General features: G+C 37.0%; 1 protein-coding gene across 2 annotated transcripts in view; it reads left to right on the top strand.

The window, feature by feature from the left end:
* CLSTN2 (calsyntenin 2) overlaps positions 1 to 23917 on the top strand; it is a gene marked incomplete at both ends in the record, with an annotated part of 388624 nt that overhangs the window by 317531 nt on the left and 47176 nt on the right. For both annotated transcript variants that reach the window (XM_082487183.1, XM_082487182.1), the window contains 3 exons: positions 3280 to 3465; positions 8889 to 9137; positions 9702 to 9823. In XM_082487183.1, coding sequence (XP_082343309.1) covers positions 3280 to 3465; positions 8889 to 9137; positions 9702 to 9823 — 557 coding nt within the window. The remainder of the gene's footprint in view (positions 1 to 3279; positions 3466 to 8888; positions 9138 to 9701; positions 9824 to 23917) is intronic.

Below are 23917 nucleotides of genomic sequence, written 5' to 3'. Positions count from 1 at the left end.
CTTTTTCCTGAGGGGAAGGTGCTGATCTTTTGAATGTGTCCAATACAAGATGTTATTCTGGGAGAAAGAAAAATAACGATCTTCGCCACATTCAAAATTAAATGAAAGACTTGAGTTTTTCTCACAATAAACTCTTCACACTGCCACCACTTCATGTTGCTTGTTCTAACTTTATGCACTTTCCAGCATTACTAACTTTACTGGTGGTGAGATACAGAGGATACTGGACTCAGCTTCAACACCTGTGGGATGCTGAAATGCTGTGAGGGCAGATAATACATAAATACATCAGTTGATTTGTACCAGAGCTATTACTATATTTAAGGACTGTCCTGCTATCACAGGATTGTATCGTACTCCAATATTGCCTCGTTCCCCTGCCTGGGAGCGCCTTCTGCACAGAGAGGGGCTCCTTGGCAGACTTCTTAAATCTGCACTAAGTCAGTGAAAGACATGCTAGTGGGATTTAGGATGAGGATTGGTCTATGGCGCTGCAGAGGACCAACGTAAAAGACCCTAGTTCAAGTCTAGTAGATGTTTTACAATTTAGAGCTGAGATAAATGCATGTGATTTAGAATGTTCAAGTTTTATGATCTCTGGATACAAATTACCATTTTTGCAAAGTTGAAAGGTAATACTGTGAAATGAAATGCTTCTTCCAATCCAAGGAACATTCATGTGGCAGAACCAGAGGTCTTCCATTATTCTTCCCTGTGAGTAGTGGCATTTTATATAGCGTGTTTTTATAAGACATTCTTCATAAAACTGAGTGTGCAGGTGCAGATATGTTACAGTTAATAATTCAGTCACACCTCACATACACTAATGAATATTTTGCCTGAGTGCCAGATAATTTGATATAGCTGAGAAGTGGAAACATACCTGAAAGCTGCTGAGACAGTCAGAATTGTTTCAGATGCATATGAGACTTTATTTTTCCTTTTGGATAGAGGAATATAATGTTTTAACTGGTGAATAAGAAACTATAAAGATCAATAATTCATATATTACTAGCGTGTATAAAAACCAACAAATTATTTTATTTTTACCTTAAGTATCTGAAAGAATTTTCTGCTCTTGTTTGATTGGAAAAATGTTAATCTTGAGTTCAGATAAGGAACAAAGATACGTTATTGTAATGATGTACCTTCTATGATACTTGAAATTCTAAGGGAACTGTTTAAGTTGACAATTTCAGACAAATTATGCAATACTGCAGACTGAATCTAACTTATTATGGAATGAATGGGCTGAACATTATTACCTGAAAATTACAAAATCGCAACTCAGCTGATACGTGCACAGGCAATAAAGTAGTCCTAGTTCTTTTAATCAGTAATGTACCAGTCCTAAGGATTTTAGTAAAAATAGATATTAAACATACTTTCACAATGTTCCATGAAGTCTCAGCTTCCTCTTGAGAACTAAATGCTACATGATTACTATTTGGATTAAAAGTCATAAAGAAAATCTGAGAATTTTGAAATGCAGACCAGTGACTGCCAGCATCTGATCTTCTCTATCTGGACTCTGGACTAACAATTGCTCTATGTTTCAAAATGTTTGCTTCAGATTTTCTGGTACATTTTTAATCCAGTTTAAGATGGTGGGAAAAAGCATTTTTTTTCAAGCTTTCTGAAAATGAGGTCTGTTGAAAAGCACCAAACTCCTTCACCTACTAAATGCATGTATACATAAATTTTTTTATTACTCTTCCTTCCACTGATATTTAGAAGGACTGTCCCTGTCCATTTGCTTCAAGAGATTTCATTGACTGCCAGGACCTAGAATTTTTCAACTTATGGCATCCTCTTTTATCTAGGGCTAAAAAAGTCAGTGAAACTTCAGCTGTGTACGCAAGAGTACTTCTTTTGACAACTTTTACAGATATACAGTTGTACATATTAGGTAGCAGAGTTGAATAGTTTTTTGACTTCAAAATAATTAACTATTTGCATCTCTGTATTAATGTGGCATTCTTATTTGCGTTGTGTGGTAACTTGGCTGGAGTTGGCTAAAATGTATAAGATACGAAGCTGTTAGAACAGGGCCACAAAAATGACCAAAGGGCTGGAGCACCTCTCCTACGAAGACAGACTGAGAGCTGGGGTTGTTCAGCTCAGAGAAGAGAAGGCTCCAGGAAGACCTTACTGTGGCCTTTCAATACTTAAAGTGGACTTATAAGAAAGACAGAGAGAAACTTTTTACCAAGGCCTGTAGTGACAGGACAAGAGGTAACAGTTTTAAACTGAAAGAGGGCAGATTTAGGTTGGCTATAAGGAAGAAATTCTTTACTGTAAGGGTGGTGAGACACTGGAACAGGTTGCCTGGAGACGGTGTGGATGCCCCTCACTGGCAGTCTCTAAGGTCAGATTGGATGGGGCTTTGAGCTCCCCAATCTATTGAAAGATGTCCCGGCTTATGGCAGGGGGGTTGGACTAAGTGATCTTTGAAGGTCACTTCCCATCCAAACCATTCTGTGATTCTGTGAAAATACGAATTGCAAATATAGCTGAAATACATGCTTTTAATTAAAGCTGCTTGTTTGGGTTTTCTCTGAAGCAGGTTGCAAACACCGTAATCAATTGGATTTAAAAATTAAATGCTTCAGTTGAGAAGCACAGTGGTGCGCGTGGAGTGTCCAGGTGGCTGCCTAAGGCAGGTGATAGTTTAAATGTTGTGGGCTGTGAGACATCTGCATTAGCAAAACCGCAGATTAGTCGGATCTGGCTGAAAGCATGAGTGGTCCTTTCAGCTGCAACTTTCTGTCATTAATACTTCACAAAATTAGTAAGCCATTTGAAGACAAGAAGTGGCACTACAGATGTGTTATATTAGCTTTTGGTCACAGTCCAGTGAGACTGATGTATATGGCCTGGTCCTTGGAGATATTTGTTCCGTGTTACAAAGCTATGAAATCTGACCATATTTGGTGCAGCTGACAGCCTCATTCCTGAGGAGCTAGCTTGCAGTCTGTCACAGGGGCATGGACATTGGAGATGCAGACTGACACCAGTTAGCGCTTCTTGTCAGGGTATGTACGTACTCCGTGCCTGTGGGACTCCAGCAGCAGCAGTATTACTTAATTGAGCCTGACACTCTTTTACAGAGGGGCAAAACCCAACTTTTTTAGGACAGTCCCTTATTGATGCCCAGTTCAAAAAATTTTATTTTTGTCTTAGACAGCGACCTTTGAGAACAATTTGTCCTTTAAAATTATATAACTCCCTTCCCTTTTGTAATCACTCTTGGATCTTTTTGTTTTTGTTTCTTTCCAGACTGGAACAAACGGATTGAATACAAGCCTGGTTCTGGCAGTATGCCTTTGTTTCCCAGCATTCATCTGGAAACGTGTGATGGGCCAGTTTCCTCAATACATACTACTATTGAATTACAGACCAATTACATTGGAAAGGGCTGCGATCGTGAAACGTACTCAGAAAAATCTCTGCAGAAATTATGTGGTACGGATATGGTTTTCAGTCGATGTAATAATATTTTCCAGATAAAGCACTAGTTCCTTGTGACCATGCAATACATGGATTTAGCTCAGCTGGTTCATTTTGGATTGTAGAAAGGAAAATGAAGGGGGTGGTGATATTTGACCCGTTCTGCATTGTTCTTTTCCATTAGTTTTCACTCCTTTTCATACCTTCTCCTTGCTTTCATTTTTTTCTCTCTTCTGCTCCTCTTCCCTTCTCTATTTTCTTTCCTCATTCCTCCTCTTTCTCAGTCTTTCTTCCCTCTGCTGCTAATACTGGTTTGACAGTGTAGTGAGATTTCAAATATAGATTTGCCATCATAGAAAGACCATAAGATTTGGTGAGAATTGAATCTCCATCTTGTGTTTCAGTCTTCCTGACTCGGCTTTCTGTTCTGCTGCTAAGTGTTGTGCCAGAGTAAAACCAAACAAAAAGTAAAGCAACATTTGGGGCAATCATTTGAGCAAAAATATTTAAGAAACATGAATTTCAGAAAGGAGGTATCCTGGTGGAGAAAGGTTGCCTAATTATTTTCTTCCCTTTTCCTACTTTTTCATAACTTGTTCTAAAGGATACAAATGAATTTTGAAAGGTAGATTAAATACTTGAGGCCATGGCTGTATTTTCCTGACTGTAAGATTATGTGTATGACAAAGCAATAGCCACACATTAAGCCATTTATCTTTTGCCTGTCTCTCCTCTTCCTCTAAAATCCTGTCTTCTTGGGGTCCTCACCTGAAGCTTGGATGGTGTGGCACATTGATTCTCATCTTCTTCAAAATGTCTCTCTAACTGGCTCCTGACTGAGCTACAGTGGAAATGTACAATTTTTTTTTTTCATTTAAATGCATGGATTTTGGTTTGTGGTGCCCTGCTGTACGGCTTACATTTGCTTTGATAACCACACAGTAGTGTTGCAGATATCTTAAGATAACCTTCAAGAAATAATTTTGTAAATGAAATTTTTCAGCCAGTGTTATTAAATTATTAAAAATGGAGCACCAATTCCCAGGGAAAAATAGTTTGCAGTTACAATGACCAATTACCTGTGGAGATTGGGAAAGCGAGGTAAAGGTGAGCGGAAGTAGTAGCATTCTTACAAAATCTGAATGTTTTCAATCTGAGAATTGCTTAGTTAAGGTTACAGAAACAATAATAATTTTAATCCTGTGTCTTTATCGAACTGACCGGGGCCCTAGAAAAGCAGGAGAAAACCCATCTGCCAACAGTGTGCATCTTCATCACATTAATGACATTAAAACTGAGAGGTTGAGCAAGGCTATGTGACCTATCAGGGACTAGATTTCGTAAAACGCTAGTGTTTTAATAAAAATAAATGTGCTACAGCTAAAGTCAAGTACTTTTGCCTCCTCTAAGAACCTGTATTGGCAGCAAATTGCTTTATGCTTGTTACAGACCTGAACTGCAGATGGCACAATCATTCAGAGCAGATCACTACATACAAGTTATAAACCACCAAATGATTGCATTGACATAAAACACTAATAGCAATGATATGTGACATTATTATAATTTTAAGTGAAGGACCAAAAGTAGGGACTTTCTGCTGGTGTAAATTCCTTAGTTGAGGAAGGTTGTGCGAAGTCTAAGGGGTTCAGTTGGCAGAGTACTTCACTACCTTACCTGCTGACACTTAAGCAGTAGAAAAGAGAATTTCACGTCTTTCTCTTTTCCTTCTGAATAAACTAGATGTTTCCCAATACTAGTCCAGTCTTAATTCATTGCCTGCACCACGTGTAGGCCTAAACTGGTGAAAAAGCAGAAGGATCATAAACATTTCAGCAGGTCTGTCAATGCCATTGTGGTAGTCGCAGGCAGCCTTTGAGCAGGTGGACAGATGTACTGTCTAACATGTTTGCTGAACTTCCAGTTTTTACTCAGCACATCTGTGAGGGCACACAGCACTTGAGAAAATAGGTAAAATGTAAAAAATATATGTAAATGGGAGGAAAAATTCTCACTGCTGAAAATATTTTTTTTTGTCCAAGATTTCCATATCTTCATAGAGGAGAACAGGTCGGGTAGAAACTTCTAATAGGACTTTGATAAAAAGTTTGTAAATGAAAATTAACTTTACATAAGAATTGCATTTGGACTAGCTTACACTTTGGTATTTAGTAGTTATTACCACACTTAAGGTAGAGAGAACTCTCATGAAAGCAGGTTAAATTAGTTTTTTCCTAGAAATTACCTTATTGTATCTAATGGTTGGATAAATAAATTATTTGAAAAGGAATAAAACCCGGATTTTTTTTTCTACCAGTAAAGCACTGTGTGATTGCAGAGTGCAGAACTGAGCAATAACACACAAATATTCATCTGTGCCATATAAAACGCAAGATTCTTTCTCTGAAATTAGGGACCCAGTTTATAAACCCTGTGCTCATTTCTTCATTTATCTGTTGGAAATCTAGAGAATTCAGATGCTAAGCACAGTGCATTAAAGTTCATTTTTTATATTACCAATGGTTTAAATCTGCCTTTCAATAACCCAGTGATTTGTACTCACTTGGACGGTCAAGGTGGGCAGTTTAAATGATTAAATTACGCTTGAGTCATTTTAAAGTCAAAGAGTTATTAGTGCTGTGCCTCAAAGCATTTTAGTAAGCATTTTTTCACCTTGTCATCTGACAATAATAAAAAATAAAGAATGTATAAAAGACACAATTTGTACTGCAAAAACATATCCAGAATAAATCTCGCTAAAAAAATAATCAGTTAAGGGGCCTAGAATATGGTGGAAATATGACTATGGTGCTGTCTTCTTTCCCTCTAAGCATAGATAAAATAGAAAATAATGGGATTACTCATTCTCAAATGTGGCAGATGGGAAACTGAAATATGGAACGCCTGTGTATTAGATTCAAGGCCATGCTCCAGCTAAGAGGGTAGATTCTGCCCTCTCTCCTTTATTCTGGGTTGTGTAGCTTTGCAGGAGGCTCAAAGAAAGTTGTTGATCTGATCGGAAAGTAATAATTTGGGCTTGGTTTAATTTGGATGGCTAGCTTCCAGCTAAGCCAGCAGTCTGGTGGTCCAATTCAGCAAGCAGCATCAGCATGTGCTTAACCTGGCACAAAGTTTGCGGTATGAACATGAAGGGTGGGGCCAACACTAAGTTGCTTGTGAAAACAAGCATTTCGGTATCGGGGGGTTCTGTCCAACAACTGTGCTTAATGCAGTGGCTCCTGCATTATTCTGGGAGCATTTTAGAAGAAAAGGGCATCGACCCCTATATTTTGGAAGGGTACTGATCCAGTAGCATGATAAGACTCCTCCGGGAACACCTCCAGATACATCCCATGTGTATTGCTCTAGGTCTGTGTATGTACGTGGCTGAGCAGCTTGGGATGCTGGTTGGATTTATTAGGATCGAAACAGTATGATTTCTTCTGGCTAAATCTCCCAAGCACATAATCCAATAGTTGTTCTCGGGGCAGGATTAACACACACTAACAGGATGAGGCTCCAAAGTAACCCATAAATCTCCATAAAAAGATTGGCAGATAAAGTAGAACCTGTTGAGCTTGGTACTGATTACTCAAATGCTCTTACGTGAGACTGACCTTAAGTTGGGAAAATAAGGTAGTTTACTTAAGCACCTTGCTGAATCAGAGTTTAACAAGCAATGGGGGAGACTTCCATTGTGGAGTTTTCCCATAGATTCATTCTCGTGGAAAAAATAGATGTTTCCAAATTTTTATGGCCAGAGTAGATAGAGTGAGTGAGCGATGAAGCATCTTCTTTGAGCCTATAATTTACCTAATATAAGCATGTGCCCATTTAAAAGCATATTTTCTCTGATACACACCATGGTGCAAGCAATTTCTGTTCCTCCTGCAAGGTTAAAAAAATGACCATAAAAATTAGCACAAAAGGAAATTGATTGAGGAAATTCTGGGTTTACTTGTGTCCTGTGCCAGTAATTTTATTGTTTAGCGGCTTGAATTAAAAAAAAAAAAAAACAACAAATAACAAGTTTATCACAAATTGTGACATCTGGACAAATTGAATTTGACGTATTCCTGTTGATAACATCTGTGTATCAAGTAATGCAGTGTGGTATATTATCCAGAATTAAAATTTATAAAATAAATACACTTTGTCTCTGCTCAAAATCTAAACATGTAGGTGGTAGGTTTGATATTACTATCATTTCAAAATAAGCTCATTTTACAGTAATAAATTTTGGAGAATCATCTAAGTAATTCAGTTACTGAATTATATTCATGTTTTCATATCGTTACTATAATATTTTAAAAAATCCATAGGATATAATTCCACACATTTTTGGCTTAAAATTCTACAGTCCTGCAGAGAGTTGGGATCTTTTTTCTCTCCTTGGATGCTGGAGAAGGTTGGGATATCTTACTAGTTTGGGGTGTTTTATTTAGTTGTCTTGTTCACCATATTCTTCCTGGACAAAGCCTCAACAAGAATACAAAGACTGTGCTTTTGACTCTGGCAAGCATGCTTTCTGCTAAATGCTATCTTTCACCAGCTAAGTAGAGGCTCTGGGTAGCTCATTACATGTTTTTAAAAGTGTCTGACAGTTGTTAAGCTGTAAGAAAACACAGAGCTGTAAAGAATTGTGCTATTTTATCAGATCTTGGCACCACAGTGTTTTCCATTTCTGGGTTTTGAAGGGTTTTGTTGTTTTTTTTTTCCCAATTAATTCTAACAAACAGATACTGTGTGGCTGGCAACCACTTTGCTAATGATATACTTTTGGGTTGGGGAGGTGGCTAATCTGAACTGTGAGTATGACTTAAAAGTCTTAGATCTATCATTAGACAAGAACACATGGAGTTACAACCATCACATATCTGCCAGAAGACAGCATTAAAGTGGTATTACCTGTTTTATGGTGAATACTCTGTATGTATTGACATTCATACCAAGATTATTGTGAATATCCGTGGGTGTCTACTGGACATTAGGAGACTTGACCTACGTTTATCCCCACTGTAATGTATTTTGCAACACATCATCCCCATGTACCGTAATCCCCATGCTGTCAGGGAAGGAAGATGTAAAGCTTCCCAGCTGGATGTAGAGAATTTGGGTTTAGTCTTAGAAGTTTTAGTCATAGCAGTTCTTGAAATACCGAAGAAATGTCATTAATGAATTTTAGAAAATAATGAGAATTTTCAAGAAAGATGCTTTCTGTAGTTTTCTGTGCAATGCATTTAATCTAGAGAACTCTTACTGGCTTACTATGGTCAGTATTATATAATGTGTATGTGATTTGACAGTGAAGCTAGTAGGACCATTTGGGCAGTAAAAATAAGCTAAAGTGTGAATCAGACCCCTGGCCTATATTAAATTAATCTTCACAGCTTTTTCATTAGTCTCTCATCATGTTATTCATTATATATCATTTGCAGGCGCTTCCTCAGGTGCCATTGACCTGTTACCATCTCCCAGTGCAACAACTAACTGGACAGCTGGGCTTCTCATGGATAACAATGACATGATTTTTAAATTTGATGGAAAGCAAGGAGCCAAAATCCCAGATGGAATAGTCCCAAAGAATTTAACCGACCAATTCACCATCACTCTGTGGATGAAACATGGACCTAGTCCAGGACTAAGAGCTGAGAAAGAGACTATTCTCTGCAACTCTGACAAGACAGGTGAGTCCGTGTATTGAAAAAATGTTTGGCAAAGGGCATAACAAAGTTAGTAGAGTGTTACCATCTCTCCTCAGCTAATTGGTCTGGAAAAAGCGTTACTGAACTGAGATGGTGCTACTCTAAGCATTGCTGACTTGATAGCTTATCGAGGGGACTGGTATCTACCTAAGTTTCAAGCACTGGTTCTCTTCTTGGATAATCTCTGTGAACACATCTGTAGGAATTTATAGGAATTGGTTGATAAAATAATTAAATTAGGATTAATTTTTTTATTATTTAGATTGGGAAAAGCAGTTCTAATACTTCATTGAAACTGAATTGATTTGAATTTTATTTATTAGTTTGGACACGATACTTCCATAAACAGGACTAATATGGTGCAATTCAGGAAGATGCTTACCATATGTGGTTTCCCTGAGAACCATAATGATCCATGATGTTGGGGTTTTTTATTTGGATGGGTTTTGTCTTTTAGGTGTATATTGCTTTCAAACACATTCACCTAAACAGGAATCTCGATGATAACTCAGATCACTGATCTTATTGGTCCCTCCCTCCTTTCAGAGATGAACCGTCACCACTATGCCCTGTACGTGCACAACTGCCGATTAGTATTTCTGTTGCGCAAAGACTTTGATCAGGCTGACACCTTTCGTCCTGCGGAGTTCCACTGGAAACTGGATCAGGTACCCATGGTTTTCTCTTATCTGTAACCCATCCTTCTCTTCGTCCCCTTTAGATATCATAAAGAACAACCTAAATACTAGAATAACTGCTTTGGGAAATCAGAAGTATATTACAATTATGTTGCAACTTGTAACTCTTATGACTCTAATGGGGATCCACATAAAAAGGGATCAATTAGTTTACTTGAGTCATTTAATACAGTAGGGTTTTTTAATCGAGTCATTTTAAACAGTAAGTAGAGGTTTATATCCTTTGGCAATGGATAGAGACATGACATCTTATATAGTTCCCTAAAAGTTTTCCATTTATCATTAAAAAAAAAAAAATCTACTTTATCAGCACAAAGGAAGTGATGGAAATCTTTTAAAGAAAGAGTATGCTGACACACAGAAAGGTATTTGTAATATATTGTAAATCTAATCTGTAGACTTTTACTTTCATCTGCTGTGCTGTATGTAATTTCTCCTTATTATGAAGAGTATATCGCAAGGAAATTATTATTAAAGAGATAAGAGTTGCTTTTCATAGATTTATTAATTCGAAGCAGGATAAGGATCATTTGGGTGAAAGAAGACAGACTTCAGCAAAGTAGCATTTTCTCAAAGCAAGTTTCTTCATGTCTTTGAGTCCAAACTATGATATTGAAGATGTAGATAAAGGAACGGTTACTTTCCTAATTCACCTTCAAAATGCATATAAAAAGATGATCTTTGTCGTTATTATCAGTTGGATGTGTGAGAAACCATGTGATGATCATAGCACTTGCTTTTTATTTCCATTAACCAGTTTGCAACCAGTTTCTGCTGTACTTGATATGAAATCTTACAGTGTCTAGAAAGGGGTAAATTTACATTAAATCATATTGAAGATTACAAGTCATGAGTAACTGATGTCACCTCAGATAATGCTGTTCTGAGTGCTGGAGATGGATTTGTATTTCTAGACTGTATACTAAGCATCCAAATTAATGATAATATAAAGTTTGTGTAAAGTATTTTGACTTCAAACGTAGAATGCAATCAACTTGTATATCTTTACAATGAGAAAGGACCAATGTCCTCTGAATAAATGAAATTTGTGTGTAACTTGTAGCTTAGCCATGACAAAATACTGGGAAAATGTACTATTAGAAAATTTTCCACTGACAGGGGATTTGATTGTGTGAAAGAACTTTTTCATCTCTTGCCATCTACAATTACTTTATTGTTACTCTACTTTCTCCACATCATTTCCATACTTCTAAAAAACCAGACAGGATAAATGGCATATACTGGAAAGTACAGGAATGCTAACATCTTTTGATTATTTTTTTTCTTTCTTATATCATAAAAAAGACAGTGTATCCTGAAGTATTGGTTTTCATATCAAGGAAATTTTTGTGTGTGATTAGCCTTGCACTGGAATTTGATTAGCATCCATGTTATTGATGAGCAACAAATACTCTTTATATTTCTAGTTTGACAGTATTTTTTCCTTGCAGAAAGTGCTGCTCATCTCAGAAATCTGCTTCTGAATGGTCTGTTGATTTGTGAGATCTGAATGAATTTGAGGGTGCATTGTTTTGAAACAACATGCTGAGAATGTGTGTATCAAACTCGTTAAGTACAAGTGATATTTTTTCTCTAACAAGGGATAAAGAACACCTTGGGCAAGTCTACAGATTTTGTTTGAAATTAGTAAACCTAGGGGAGTTGCACCAGCAGACAACTTCTCACATCTTCAGATGACTTTTAAGTAGAATCTCAAATATCTGGTGACAGGAACTCGTTGTTTGTGATGTAAGTCCTAGAGGAACCCAAAGATTTCAACTAGGGATGACTGAATAAGTCCTTAGAGATATTTTGAGATTCAATCGATTGTACTCTGAGTTATATTTCTGGAGAGAAGTTCTTTTATTGAAGCCATCTCAGCAAAAGCATATACGAAAGGCAGTCCAAAGTAGCACTTGACACATTAACTCTTTTAATTTCAGCTGTTTGGTTTGATATTTCATTGTCTGCCAATAATAATTTGTTTAATCTAAAATATGCTCCCAAATTGTAGCACAACAGAAAAGTTGAGCTGCAGTTGAGCACTAAAGGCAGGACCTTCCTAACTACTATTGAAAACTCCTACATCATGGAAACTAGAGATAGAAAAGATTTTTTAGGTCACATCATTAATTTTCCTCATTCAGCTACTGTCAGTTGATTTCCACAGTGTATTTTCAATGCTCTTTCTAGCTAAAAAAGAAGGTAAAATTAAAGTTTAAATAAGTTTGTTATGGGTTGTGTGACCAGACTTCCACGATGATTAATTTGTATTGTCAGGGTGATACTGTTGTAAGTTTTTTCATTAAGGCCCCTGGTCAAGATTGGTGCTTTACCTCTTCTTCAATGCTCCATCCGGCCTATATAGTAGACTAGATTGAAAGAAACTGAAAATCAAACACGTGAATAGTGGGTGGCAAGGAACTTGCATGGTTTTGAAGACAAGGCAGGCAGAAACTTCCATTTCAAAGCAGTAAAATTATGCCAGCTTCTAACTATCTACCTAGAATGGTCTACCTTAGAAACCACAGGATATTTTAAAACCACATCAAAAAGCAAGTTAACATCCCACTACAAACTCCTCTGGACCGCAATATGAAAAGAAACTAGGGCTGGATTTTCAACTGGATTTAAGTGCTGTAGGCACTTCTGAAAATCCTACCAGGTGATTATTTGCACATTTAGATATTCAGGTACCTCTGGAAATCCAACACTCAGAACTGCTCATTCTGTAATGGCAAAGCCTCAGATTCCTTGTTTTTTTAAGAAAAGTATGGGAATTAATCTGTATCGAACAGTTGTACAGTTTCTCACCTTCTGCACTGCACTGCGATACGGGATGCTGTAGACGGCATTGCATATGTGACTCTGGAAGACGGTTCAAAGGTTGGCACAGCCATAGTAGAGTAAAATGTGGCAGAGCACTTTATTGCTGAGCTCGCTTTGCGATTGTGACAATCCGTAGCTTGTTTTAGCTGAGAGGAATCCGGTGACCTTGGAATAGGGTGAAGCATAAACTAGTGAAATCATTTATCATTCTTACTGCAGAGTAGTAAAATTTATTATACCAGCTGCTTTGGGCTCTACCTATTCCACAAGACTACTTACTCATTCTTTCAAGGCACTGACCAAGAGTGTGAGCTTATTGTCATTCCAAATTGAATTTAATTCTGTAGATTCGTTTCTGTGGCGGGTGGGTGTGGCACACATGTTAGTTGCAGACTGTTCTTGGCTGAATACAAGGATTCACGTAACATTTTATATAGCTCCACCTGAGCAGTGCATCTGAAGCCTCACGGTACAATGCAGCCATCATAACTGGCATGCATAGCAAGTGTCTGAAACCTCCATATAGTAGTGGCTGCCAGGTTAGCTCTGGGAAGATTGTGCCTTTAAGCTAGTTCATAGACCTAAGGATTTATTTTCAATATGGTTTTCAGTGTATTTAGCCCTATTTGTTACATTAAAATTAATGGACTTTGCTAGGCTAATTTTCTCCCTTACTGTGCTGAGGATGCACGACTTCAGAGTGCCATAACCCTGGGCATACGTGCCTTTAGTATTGAACTGCTAACACATGAGATGAGCGTGTCTGCAAAAAGTGCTAATAATCAGAGGCAACAGACTTTAAACTGAAAGTTACTTATTGTAATGTTGTTACTTATTGTATGTTACTTACAAGAAACAGAGGAAAAAAAAATTGATATAGTTTGGGGTTTTCCCCCACTTTCATCCTTTTGGAATTTAACCGTCTTAGTTGTGAGAGAATCCATTAGTAGTAATCTTGAAGAAAAGGTATGGAAAGAACCACGTTACAGAGAATCAGTGTCACGTCTCTAATGCATGCACGGTAATAAAAACTGCATGGTTTTCCCAAACAACTGCACTAGATGCCCGATTAGAGGTGGTTCGTTCCTTTTACTTATTCCCATTTCCTTGGAAGCGCAGGTGTTTCCTTTGTTTCAGAATCATGACCTTTTTCCCGAGTTTCCCATTCAAAGGTTTAAATTGAGTATCATGATGTGTTTGTCAACTTTTTTATCATTTATTTTCTCATACTTAACTATTGCAAAAAGTTTTGTCACCAAAATCAGTAAGAGGCAGGTAAATCATCACCTAATTGTCTCAAATGGATAGGAACATAGATTTGGTTTTAAGTCAGCGATTTAGGCAGCCAAATATAAATTTGGGCCATTTAAAAATAAAATGAAATATAAAAAGTGTTTCTTTGTTTTTCTTAGAAAGCTGTGATTTATCTTAGGGTTCCCTTCTATTGGGATGCTCATACACCTATATGCTCACCTTATGGAAGTGTGACTGGTTTTAAGAAAATGTTCAGATTGTACAGCCTCCTCTTGTACACGGGGAATCACTGCATGTGGGATGGGTGCCATAGGAGCCTGAGCTTTCTGAGCTCCGTACAGCACAAAAGTAGCCTTGGAGACTAGGGAGTTGGTGAACTTCTTAACTTACATTTCTGACCATGTTTCCCTTCAGCTGCTGGTGCTATGTTGAGCCTGTCAAATTCCTTGATGCAAATATGCCAGCATCACAAAAGAGATCAGTTTATAATGAGATTATCTATATGAGAAGTGCAGTTCTGTTGAAATCAGTGGGAGAACGTTCATTGATTTTAACAAGGGTAGGATTTCACCTGAGAGATGTTAAAAAAAAAAAATTAAAAATCAAGTCTTCTCACTTCATTTTCTTTCAATGCAAAGATATTTTCGAAAGCACTTCAGGGAGTTCTGTTAGCAACTCTGTGGTAAAGGCTCAAACTAGTGCCCCTTCCTTTCATTGTCATCTGCAGGAAAAAAACCTCTTTTGATCTTCAGATTTCTGCTATACGGAGTGACAATTCTTGTGTGTTCCCCATTTCTGGTTAATGTAGTGAGAACCCTTCCCCTCAATTTCTGTCCATTTTAACTGTTGTTTTCTATAGCCCACACAGAAACAAATCGAAATAATAGTTTGAATAATGAAGCAAGGCATTCAAGCCTTTGGTGGCAGTGGAAAAGATAATATTAAATGAGACAATGCACAGTGTATTTCACGCACTGTTCATCGTGAATATTACATTTCTCATACTAATATTGAGGATAGTCAAGCCAAGAGGTATTTTTCCTTCCCCTAAATCAACTGAATAGGAACACTTTTCTGAGTGGGTGAATGGATCTTAGCCAGGGATGAACTTTTTTCTCATGTACTTGTTTTTATTCACAGCGGGAGATTATTTTCTGTTTTATACCCATGTTACCACCCTGAAAATAGCCCTCCAGCCCAGAGGCACAATTGGTATTGATCCCCTTAAAAAACAGGGAATGCGCTGCATGGTCTGGAGTCATTCTAAGTCAGCAAAAACTAGATAAACATGCAGAAAGTTATTGTTTCTTTTCTAAGATGCGATAAATTCCTTTGAATAATCCAAAATAAGCCTGCAGTGCTTTTCATTGTGGAAAAGCCCCAAACAATTACTTTCATAATAGGAATGAAGGAAAGAGGTTTAGATATATCTGAATATGATGCATTCTGTCTGTGTGTATGCACATAGACGATGAAGGATCAAGGCAAGGCCTCCATTTGCATTTAACCACTTCACTGACCACACACAATAGGGTCTTCTACCTGTAGAAAGCAGTCTTGTCCAGTCAAACCCTTCACTGCCATTTACTTTTTAAAATAAGCTACTGTGCCAGGACACAATAGAGCAGGAACTGACTTTTAAAAAAATGATAATGAAAGGGATTTGGTATCTGGACCTTTTCTTACTTAAATTAGCTATTTCCATTAAATTACAGTATTTATGAGAGAAAGTTGTTCTTACATGCTGGATTTTTAGAAACTGGTTATTTGTATGCATCTAGTTTTGAGAAGACAATCATTCACATTATGAAAGTCCTAGTGGCCTCCTTCTTGAGATGCTCAGAGAGAAATAAAAGGAGTGAACATTTATGGAAAGCACATAGTATTGTCAGTCCTAGAGGGTTAAGGAGATAGGACAGCACAAGCTTTCATCACCTCTGTGCACTGAATTTCACCTCTAGATAGAAGACCTCAGGCTTCTTAGTCCCATACTTTCCAACATGATGCTCTATTGAAAGTTAACTTTTTTTTTTTATGGTGGAGTTTAGTTACTCATTTTTACTTGAAGCTCAAAAGAGTTTCTTACGCTCTTAATCACTTATTTTACAGATTGATATGCAGAACTGCACTTGTATGTGCATACATCTTTAATAAACCTACAGAAAGAAGTTAGGGGTTTTCCTACAGAGCCAGTAAGAGATAAATGATAAATGTATCGTGCTAGTGCTTCAACAGAGGTGAAATAATTCCCAGACTTAAAAAGTCTTTGCAGCATCCACGGCACTCCAAGTGTCTTACATTATAGCCCTGTCTGTTCTGACACAGTTTATTTATCAGTTTCCATCTTTAAATGCTATTTTGATAAATTTTTATTCAGCGTCTTGCTTCAAAACAGCTCTTGCTAGTACAAGGATGAGTCAGCAGTCCTGAAAAATGCCAAAAATACTCTTTGAGACTCCAGTTGAAAGAAGCTTGTTTAATTATTTTTAATGCAACTGCTAATAATCTTGACAAACAAATCACAGTGGCTGGCAAGAACTTGTTTTATGACACACAAAAATTCCTTTGGGCCAGCTCTGAAGTATTTGCCATAAATTGGCCTCGTTTTGTGCATTTCCGATTTCTGCCATCCAGTCCAGTGTGAAATGCAGTGACTGCTCTGTGCTTCTGTAAAACTTCTATGACCCTTAAGGAGCAACTGAACTGCCTACAGAAAACATTTTATGATTTATATTGAAATTTTACTTGAAATTATTTGGACATGTTTCTGTGTATTTGTATTCTGCATTTTGCAGTTTTCTCATTTTTCTGACTGTGACAGTTTTATTATAATAGTATAGGATTTTCAAACCTCTTTGTGCTGGCCTACTCTTCCCAAAGACTGAAGATGAGTTAGGTTGACTCTTCTGAAAATGATATCTATTACGTGTTGTCTTTCAGCACTTTCTTACATGACAAACTGTTATTCACATACGTAGTTATGCTCGTTACCTGGGGAAGTTAGAGCTGTTGCAACCAGCAAGCCCTTTAGACCCTAAGACACCCATTTTTTTGATCAAATCAAAGACGAGAAAAAAAAAATAATAGGAAAGAAATTCTGTATGGAATGAAAAAGAATTTAAAACTGGCTATAGCACCATAATAATGAGAAGTATTACATTCTTAAAGCTTACTGTGGGAAGGCCCCTACATTAGTTTAATTTCTTACGCAGAGAATATCTTGGTATGGAGTTATTAATACACCTAAACAAGCTGGATTAAAGAGTCTGCTAACTTGCCTTGTTTCTCCAGTACTCTGGGGACTCTAGAAATATAAAGTCTAGAACAGAAATTCCCAATCAAGCTATGCATGTGAAGGTGAATAGTCACATTTGTTTTATTTATCAGCTATTTATATTTTACACTGCCCCTGATTTATCAGTTACGCCACCAGAGTTTGTATAAAACATGCCCAAACTGTTTCGAAAATGTTACTGAAGAGCAAAATCTGTTAGTTGGGCAATTTCCTAGGGCCTCTCTGTTGTTTATCTTTCAAGAAAAGCAGGCTGGCTTTGGAGCATTCAGGCGGTGTTTGAAGCATTTCACAAAGGTAGGACTGACATCTTTATCCTTCCAAATGCTGGTTAGGAGATACAAGGCGTGTGTTATCAATAACTAGAGATTCATTTATCTATGCGCGTGAGCTGTTTATTCTGGCCTTGGAGCCATGGTTTCTGGATGTCTGCAGTTCAGGAAGAAAGTATGGTGGTGTTTTTCCATGGATTTACTTTCCCCATCTGGATAGTGTCTTGGCAATAGCAAAGCCTAGAAAAGCATATGATTAAGCACGTGATGAACAATTATGTAAAAATGCATAACTGAGCAGCTTTCTAGTTATACAGTTAAAAGATACAGAGTGCTGCCTGATTGTAGTTATCAGGTGTTACGGAGCTGACGTGCTTGCTTGATGCAATTTAGCAACAAGAAAGGTGGATTATAATAGAATTATTTCATCATGAATGAACTGTGGATGTAATTTACTAAGACACATTGAAGTTACAGCATGACAACACAAAGACATGCTGCAGCTACAGTACATAATCAGGGCTTTCAGGTGCTTTATTCTGTCAGTATGATTAAGCAATTTCATTATTTAAAGCCATAATTAAGCCACCCGTATTTTTAAAACCTATTGTGAAAATAAGTATTACACATTTCGAGTTTCAAGGCTACAAAAGCAGCTCACAGCTTGTGTGCAAATTAGTTTGCAAACTCTTACGCTTCACTGCAGTGTTGTCACAATGTAACAGTGAATATACATTATATAAAAAGGTTTTTATTTGAAAGCTGAATACCTTATTTGCTAATGCCGTTATTTTCTTGCACCCAATAAGACAAGGAAAAAAATAAATCCTCGTTCCATGATTTTTTTCATTGTGCTACAGCAATGCTACCTATGACACGTAAGAATTTCTTGAAGCTCATCATTGATTATTGTAGTCCATTAGGTCACACGGCATGCAGCTGGTTATACTGGCAGGCTGGGGACTATGCGTGAAGATCCTCAGGGCGTGCATTTCTCTGAGGTTAATGGAGTCTCTTCTTATGGAATAGAGGTTGGTAGACAGTCGGAAGTAGCATTGGTCCTTCAGGGAAAACTTTTCTGGCCAATATCCAAGAGGAAGTCATTTGCACGGCTCAAGAACGGGTGCTGGTTTGAGAAGAGCATAATATTAATAATGTGAAATTCTGGCAAATAAAACAAAACGGTAGATCACATTATGGTCAGATTCCACATATGGTCAGATTCCTGTCTACCACACTTAGCGTCCTGAATGGAAATCTTCCTATTGTATTGTTGTCCATAAATCCAACTTTTATTATAGTAACAAAGTGAAGCTTACAGAAATCAAATTCTTTGCTATTGAAATGTACATTAAAATGGAATTAGAACTCTATCTACTAATCTATTTTTATATTTCACCCATTAAATTTTATTTTCTTATATTTATTATTCAGATTGTAGTGGATGTACTTGGTGCAACCTTGACAGAGAGAGATGAACTTTATACGTCCTCTTAAAATTCTTTCCAGCTTTCTAATGTTTGACTGTCTAATTAATGTGTAATATTTAAAAAATATATTGTTATGGTTGCTAATGGTTTAATGAAACTTATATCAGTATTTTGTCAGGTGAAAGTGACCATATTAACAACTCCACACCTATGACTGTAGGAGACATTTAGCATTTGTATGGATTTTTCAGTTCTCACTATACCACCTCCCTAGGTCATCAAAACCAATTTTCTTATTTACAGAAGTCTTGGGATGTATAAGGAATGACTGTGGTAGGTAAAGCAAATGTTTATGATTTACATGATTTTGAAGAAAGGTCAATTTCACTTTTCACAAAGAGCTCTACTTTTTTAAGATATTGTCAGTCTTAAGACATAGATTTAAAAAAACACTTTTTGTATTCACCAGACTTTCGGCACAATTGATATCTATTGGCCATATTGAACTATTATGATATTAGTGGGCTTATTTGCTGCAGAAAGTAAAAATTTCCTGAGGGCTGCGTTAAGCATCTGCAAAGCTTATAAGTCAGTGCCTCCGCCGGTGTAAATCTGCCCTGTTCTTAATGCAACTGCTGCTGCACTGCCTGAGAATCTAAACCTTTGCCTTCTTACCAAACCAATATACACTCTGTAAGAGCAAAGAGGATGTCAGCAGCTTTTAAATAAGGTCAGGACAATTGTGCAGTCTTTTAATTCAATGCCATGAATTAGAAATTAAGTCTTCCAAATGTGCTTGGATCCATGAGCTTTGCCAGAGCATGACAGAGCCAGGATTACTTCAAAACTTAACATTAACCAGCATCTTGGCCCTGATTATGTTACAAATAGTTGTGAATCCATTTACAGTTTAGTAGTAGTATTAGTGCTGGCTAGAAAATGGAAATCCTTGTGAATAATTTCATGTCTTAAAAGCATTTTTACTTTAGAGTCACATATTCTTTGTATAGCAGGAAATGAACCCTAGTGGAGCTTCCTAGGCAGGCAAAAGCAGGATCCTCACTGGAGTCTGTTAGCAGAAATTGTTTTCTAATGAAACTGTATGTTTCTAAGTGCAACTTTAATGTGAAAAATTGCAACTTTATCGAGTCATAATTTCAGGAAAATTACTGACGTGCTTTAGTGTTATTATTGATAGCTGTAATATTTATTAGTATTGCTTTTTTAAAATATTTGCCTGTCAAAAACCTTACATCAGCAAGTAAATTTCCAAAAGGAAACATCACTATGACGTATCCATTGCACAAAGTTCTACTACTATATTATAGCCTACCTTCCAAGTTTTAAAATATCCTCACAGCAGCCAGTTGAGTTCCTCTTCCTAATTTACTGATGCCTGATCATGCCTGACCAAAACTAGATTAAAAGCTTCAGGCTGATAGTGCACAGATATTCCAAGCCCTGAGCTAGTATTCTTCCAAACGGACAATTAATGCTATTCAAGACACTGAAGAATTTTACTGCTTTTTCAGTCAGTCAGTCAGAGTTCAGGGTCTTGCCAAGATATTTTCCAATCTTACAATGATTGTTTTATTGCAAATTCAGCCTTTTCCCTTCAATTTGTTTACTCCAATTAACCTGTGGACTCAGATTTGTTCAGAGCAATTTACTGTTGTTGTAATTGGACACACAGCCTGCATGGCATTTTTTATTCTTTGCTGAAGTGGCCTTAAGCTCTCTCTCACTGAGGCCTCTCTGCTGACATCACTGCATTTTGGACGCACTCCTGAAGAAGGGTTTGCTGTAATGCTTCGTGGCCAGCACAGAGACCCTGATTTCAAATTCAGTCTTCATTTTCTGAATATTTAACTGAATGTGGCTCATTAAATGAAGATTAGTGTGCAGCTAAACTAAAGAGAAAAAATTGGGATCGGAGTTAAGTGTATTACAATTCAGACAAAAAATGATTTTATTAATCGAACTTTAGTGTGGATGCAGTAGAAGACCACACTACTTTGCATGCAGAGGTAACAGGAAACGTCCAGTTTCCTTCAGATAACTGCTGTAAGAGACCTTTCTGAATGTCATATTTGGATTCCTTGGAGTGCTGTTCTTCCCTTCCTTGACTGTCACTGTTTAGTTCAAGTGGACTAATTGTGGTTTGATTTCAGAAATACCCAGCCCTGAGCTGGCATACCATTTATCTATGGACTTATCTTTAAGTATTTAAGCAGTTACAGTGGTTTTCATTAAACTATCCACATGCTTACCTATGAGAGCCATTCTAATTTGAAGTTTCAATTGCAATTTTCATACATGTTAAGCAGTTTGTTTTGTTTAGCAATTTAGGCATCAAAAGTCAGCCTAGTCACAAGTTTATTGGCTAGCCTAGTCATCATTTATTTTGATGACCAAACGTTATCGGAATAAATCTGCACCTACATTAATTACCAGCTAATTAAAACACCACCATGCCTTTCTCACCCACCTTTCAGTTTTGTGTCACATGTAACAACGGCTCGGACTTGTGGAAACACATTTACGCTGGTAGAGTCTTACAAGAGAGGGTTCTCTGCAAAGCCTTTAATTGCTCACCTTGGAAGTTTGCAGGAGAAGAATGAAGCCTGTTTAATTGTTCCCCACGCGGCTTTTCATAAAAGCTGAGGAAATCAAGTAACCCTCTGATTTCTTTCACACTCAAACCACGATGATCAGAAATGTTGAAAAACTTTTAAGGTTCCACAGGTTGAAGTAGGTGTGACTTTCCTCATGACCTCAGCAGTTGGGTGCCTAGCTGCCTTCTCAGCATTTGAAAGCCTTCTGCAGTCCTTAGAGCTAATGAGTCAGTTCTTAATGTGTACATGGACTAACATGATCTTACAATCATCCACCAAAAAACCCTTTATCCTTTAAAATGACATAGACTCCAGTACCTTATTCTTGCTTTAATTTCTAGGTTTCGTTGGCAAGTAAACTTGAAGTAACAGTTGCTTGAAATTTTGAAACAAAAGATCAATAATTTCATATTTCCTGAAATTTGCACACTAAATATATCGGGTTCTGCTAGAAATGCCTGAGCTCCAAGTTGTGGAAGTGCTACTTTTAAGCTTTGGTATGAAAAAGTGCTTATTTCTCTGCTATTGATATGACTTCTATGAAAAACATCTCCCTTGAATTTCATGCCTTCAAAAATCCTGTGTATCAATTTCCAATTTCATGATACCTCTGCTAACAACAAAAAATATTCAGGTACTTATAGTTTAAGGGAATCGTACAGTAATTATTTATTTTAAACTGAAACAGTAGTTTAATAGGACAGATGTGTGCTGCGTAGTCAGTTTCAGGTGCTGAAGGCGCACAAGGTATTTTTTCAGTTTGATTTTGAAACAGAATAGGCCATAGAAAATTCAAAATGTTTTTATTTTATAGTTATAATTTCCAAATTTCAGTAAGGCTAGTTATTTTAATTATCAGCTCAGAAAACTAAATTAAAGCTTTACTACATTGGATTATCCACTCAGTCTGTTGGCGCAGCGTATGCATCCATATGCATTGGGAATGAAGACTATGTTTAAAGTAACAGAGTATGAAACCTGCATGACTTCATGCATTAATGGTGTCTTAACCTCGTGCCCATAATTTGAAACTCAGAATACAAACAAGTCTTTTTTAGTAGCCAGGAGAATTGCAAATGTTTCTTTTGTATAATTTTTGCAATGTGCCGTACTTTAAATTTAAGGTACATTATTATTTTGTACAGCCAGTGATGCTGTCCTCTTAACCTAATCAGCAACAAGAATGCTATGTAAAAATTAACAATTCCTGTGCACCAAGGGATGGGTGGGTGTGTGCTTGCTGTGCGCTTGAGGGAAGCACACAGCCCCACGCTGTTTGATGCTCTCATCGATTTACTTCGACAGTTGGCTTCCCCAGAGAATTGCCTTTTCTCTGACAATAAATTAGCTATGATTTCAGCTGTGATTTTGGTGTGACAGGTATAGTGTAAATATGATTTCTCACACTGAGTGCATCCTGTCTTCACACCCTTCAGACATGTTTAGTCACCATCAGGAAACACTTGATATACAAGCCCTTTCGGGAGCTTCAGAATCGAGCTAAAATGTGAGAAGATAAAAAGTGTTAAATGAAAAAATAAAACATAAAGCTTATGATTCAGAAGATGCTTTGTCATACTTCAAGAGTAAGAGCAAATATTAGAGAAAAAAGAAATCTCAAAAGGAGATACAGTTCTCCTCTACAAACCTCCAGGTACAGATAGACAAAAGATATAGGGTTACATATCAAAATATTATCAAAATATATATTTTGCATATATTCTTGGCATTTTCAATTATTTTTTTTTCATAAAAGGCAAACCTGAAAATACTTTTTTATAAAAAGCAAAGTCTTATTTTATAGTAATGGTTTCATCTGCCACCCATTAATATCTGTAGGTCTGCTACTTATCTGAGTAAAAAGGAGAGGGAGGCATTCTTATGTGAACTTAATTTCCATAAAGTTTGCTGTACAAATTTATCAAAAACCTCAGCCATCTCACATAATTTTGTTCACAACATAGAAGTTAGGTTTCAGAAAGAACATGATCCCACATATTTCCTGTGCAGATGTGTAAAGTAGCTCAGGTTTTGTGGTGCTACAGTTGATAGTAATAACAAACCAAGTAGAGCCATCACTAGTCCTGGGCAAGTAAAGTAAATTCTGAGATAGTACTGTAATGATACATGGGTATCATTCATTAATATTTCAAATATTCTTCAGTTGCTGAATGTAATCTACCTGTACGTCATGCTGTACATACATAAACCCAATTCTGATCTCAGCTTCATTGTTTAGAAGGAAGAGAAAGGGTCATACAACTGAAAATGTGTCTCATGCGTGCAGAATTCCCAATTTTAATAGCTGTAGTATATAGGGAATGACAGAAGATGAGAATCACAGAAGTATCTAAGGTTGGAACTGGACCTTC

Source organism: Vanellus vanellus, assembly GCF_965231255.1.
Source record: "Vanellus vanellus genome assembly, chromosome: 8".
Classification (NCBI taxonomy): domain Eukaryota; kingdom Metazoa; phylum Chordata; class Aves; order Charadriiformes; family Charadriidae; genus Vanellus; species Vanellus vanellus.
The sequence above is the reverse complement of the archived record's forward strand: the minus strand, read 5'-3'. Positions and strand labels throughout refer to the sequence as shown.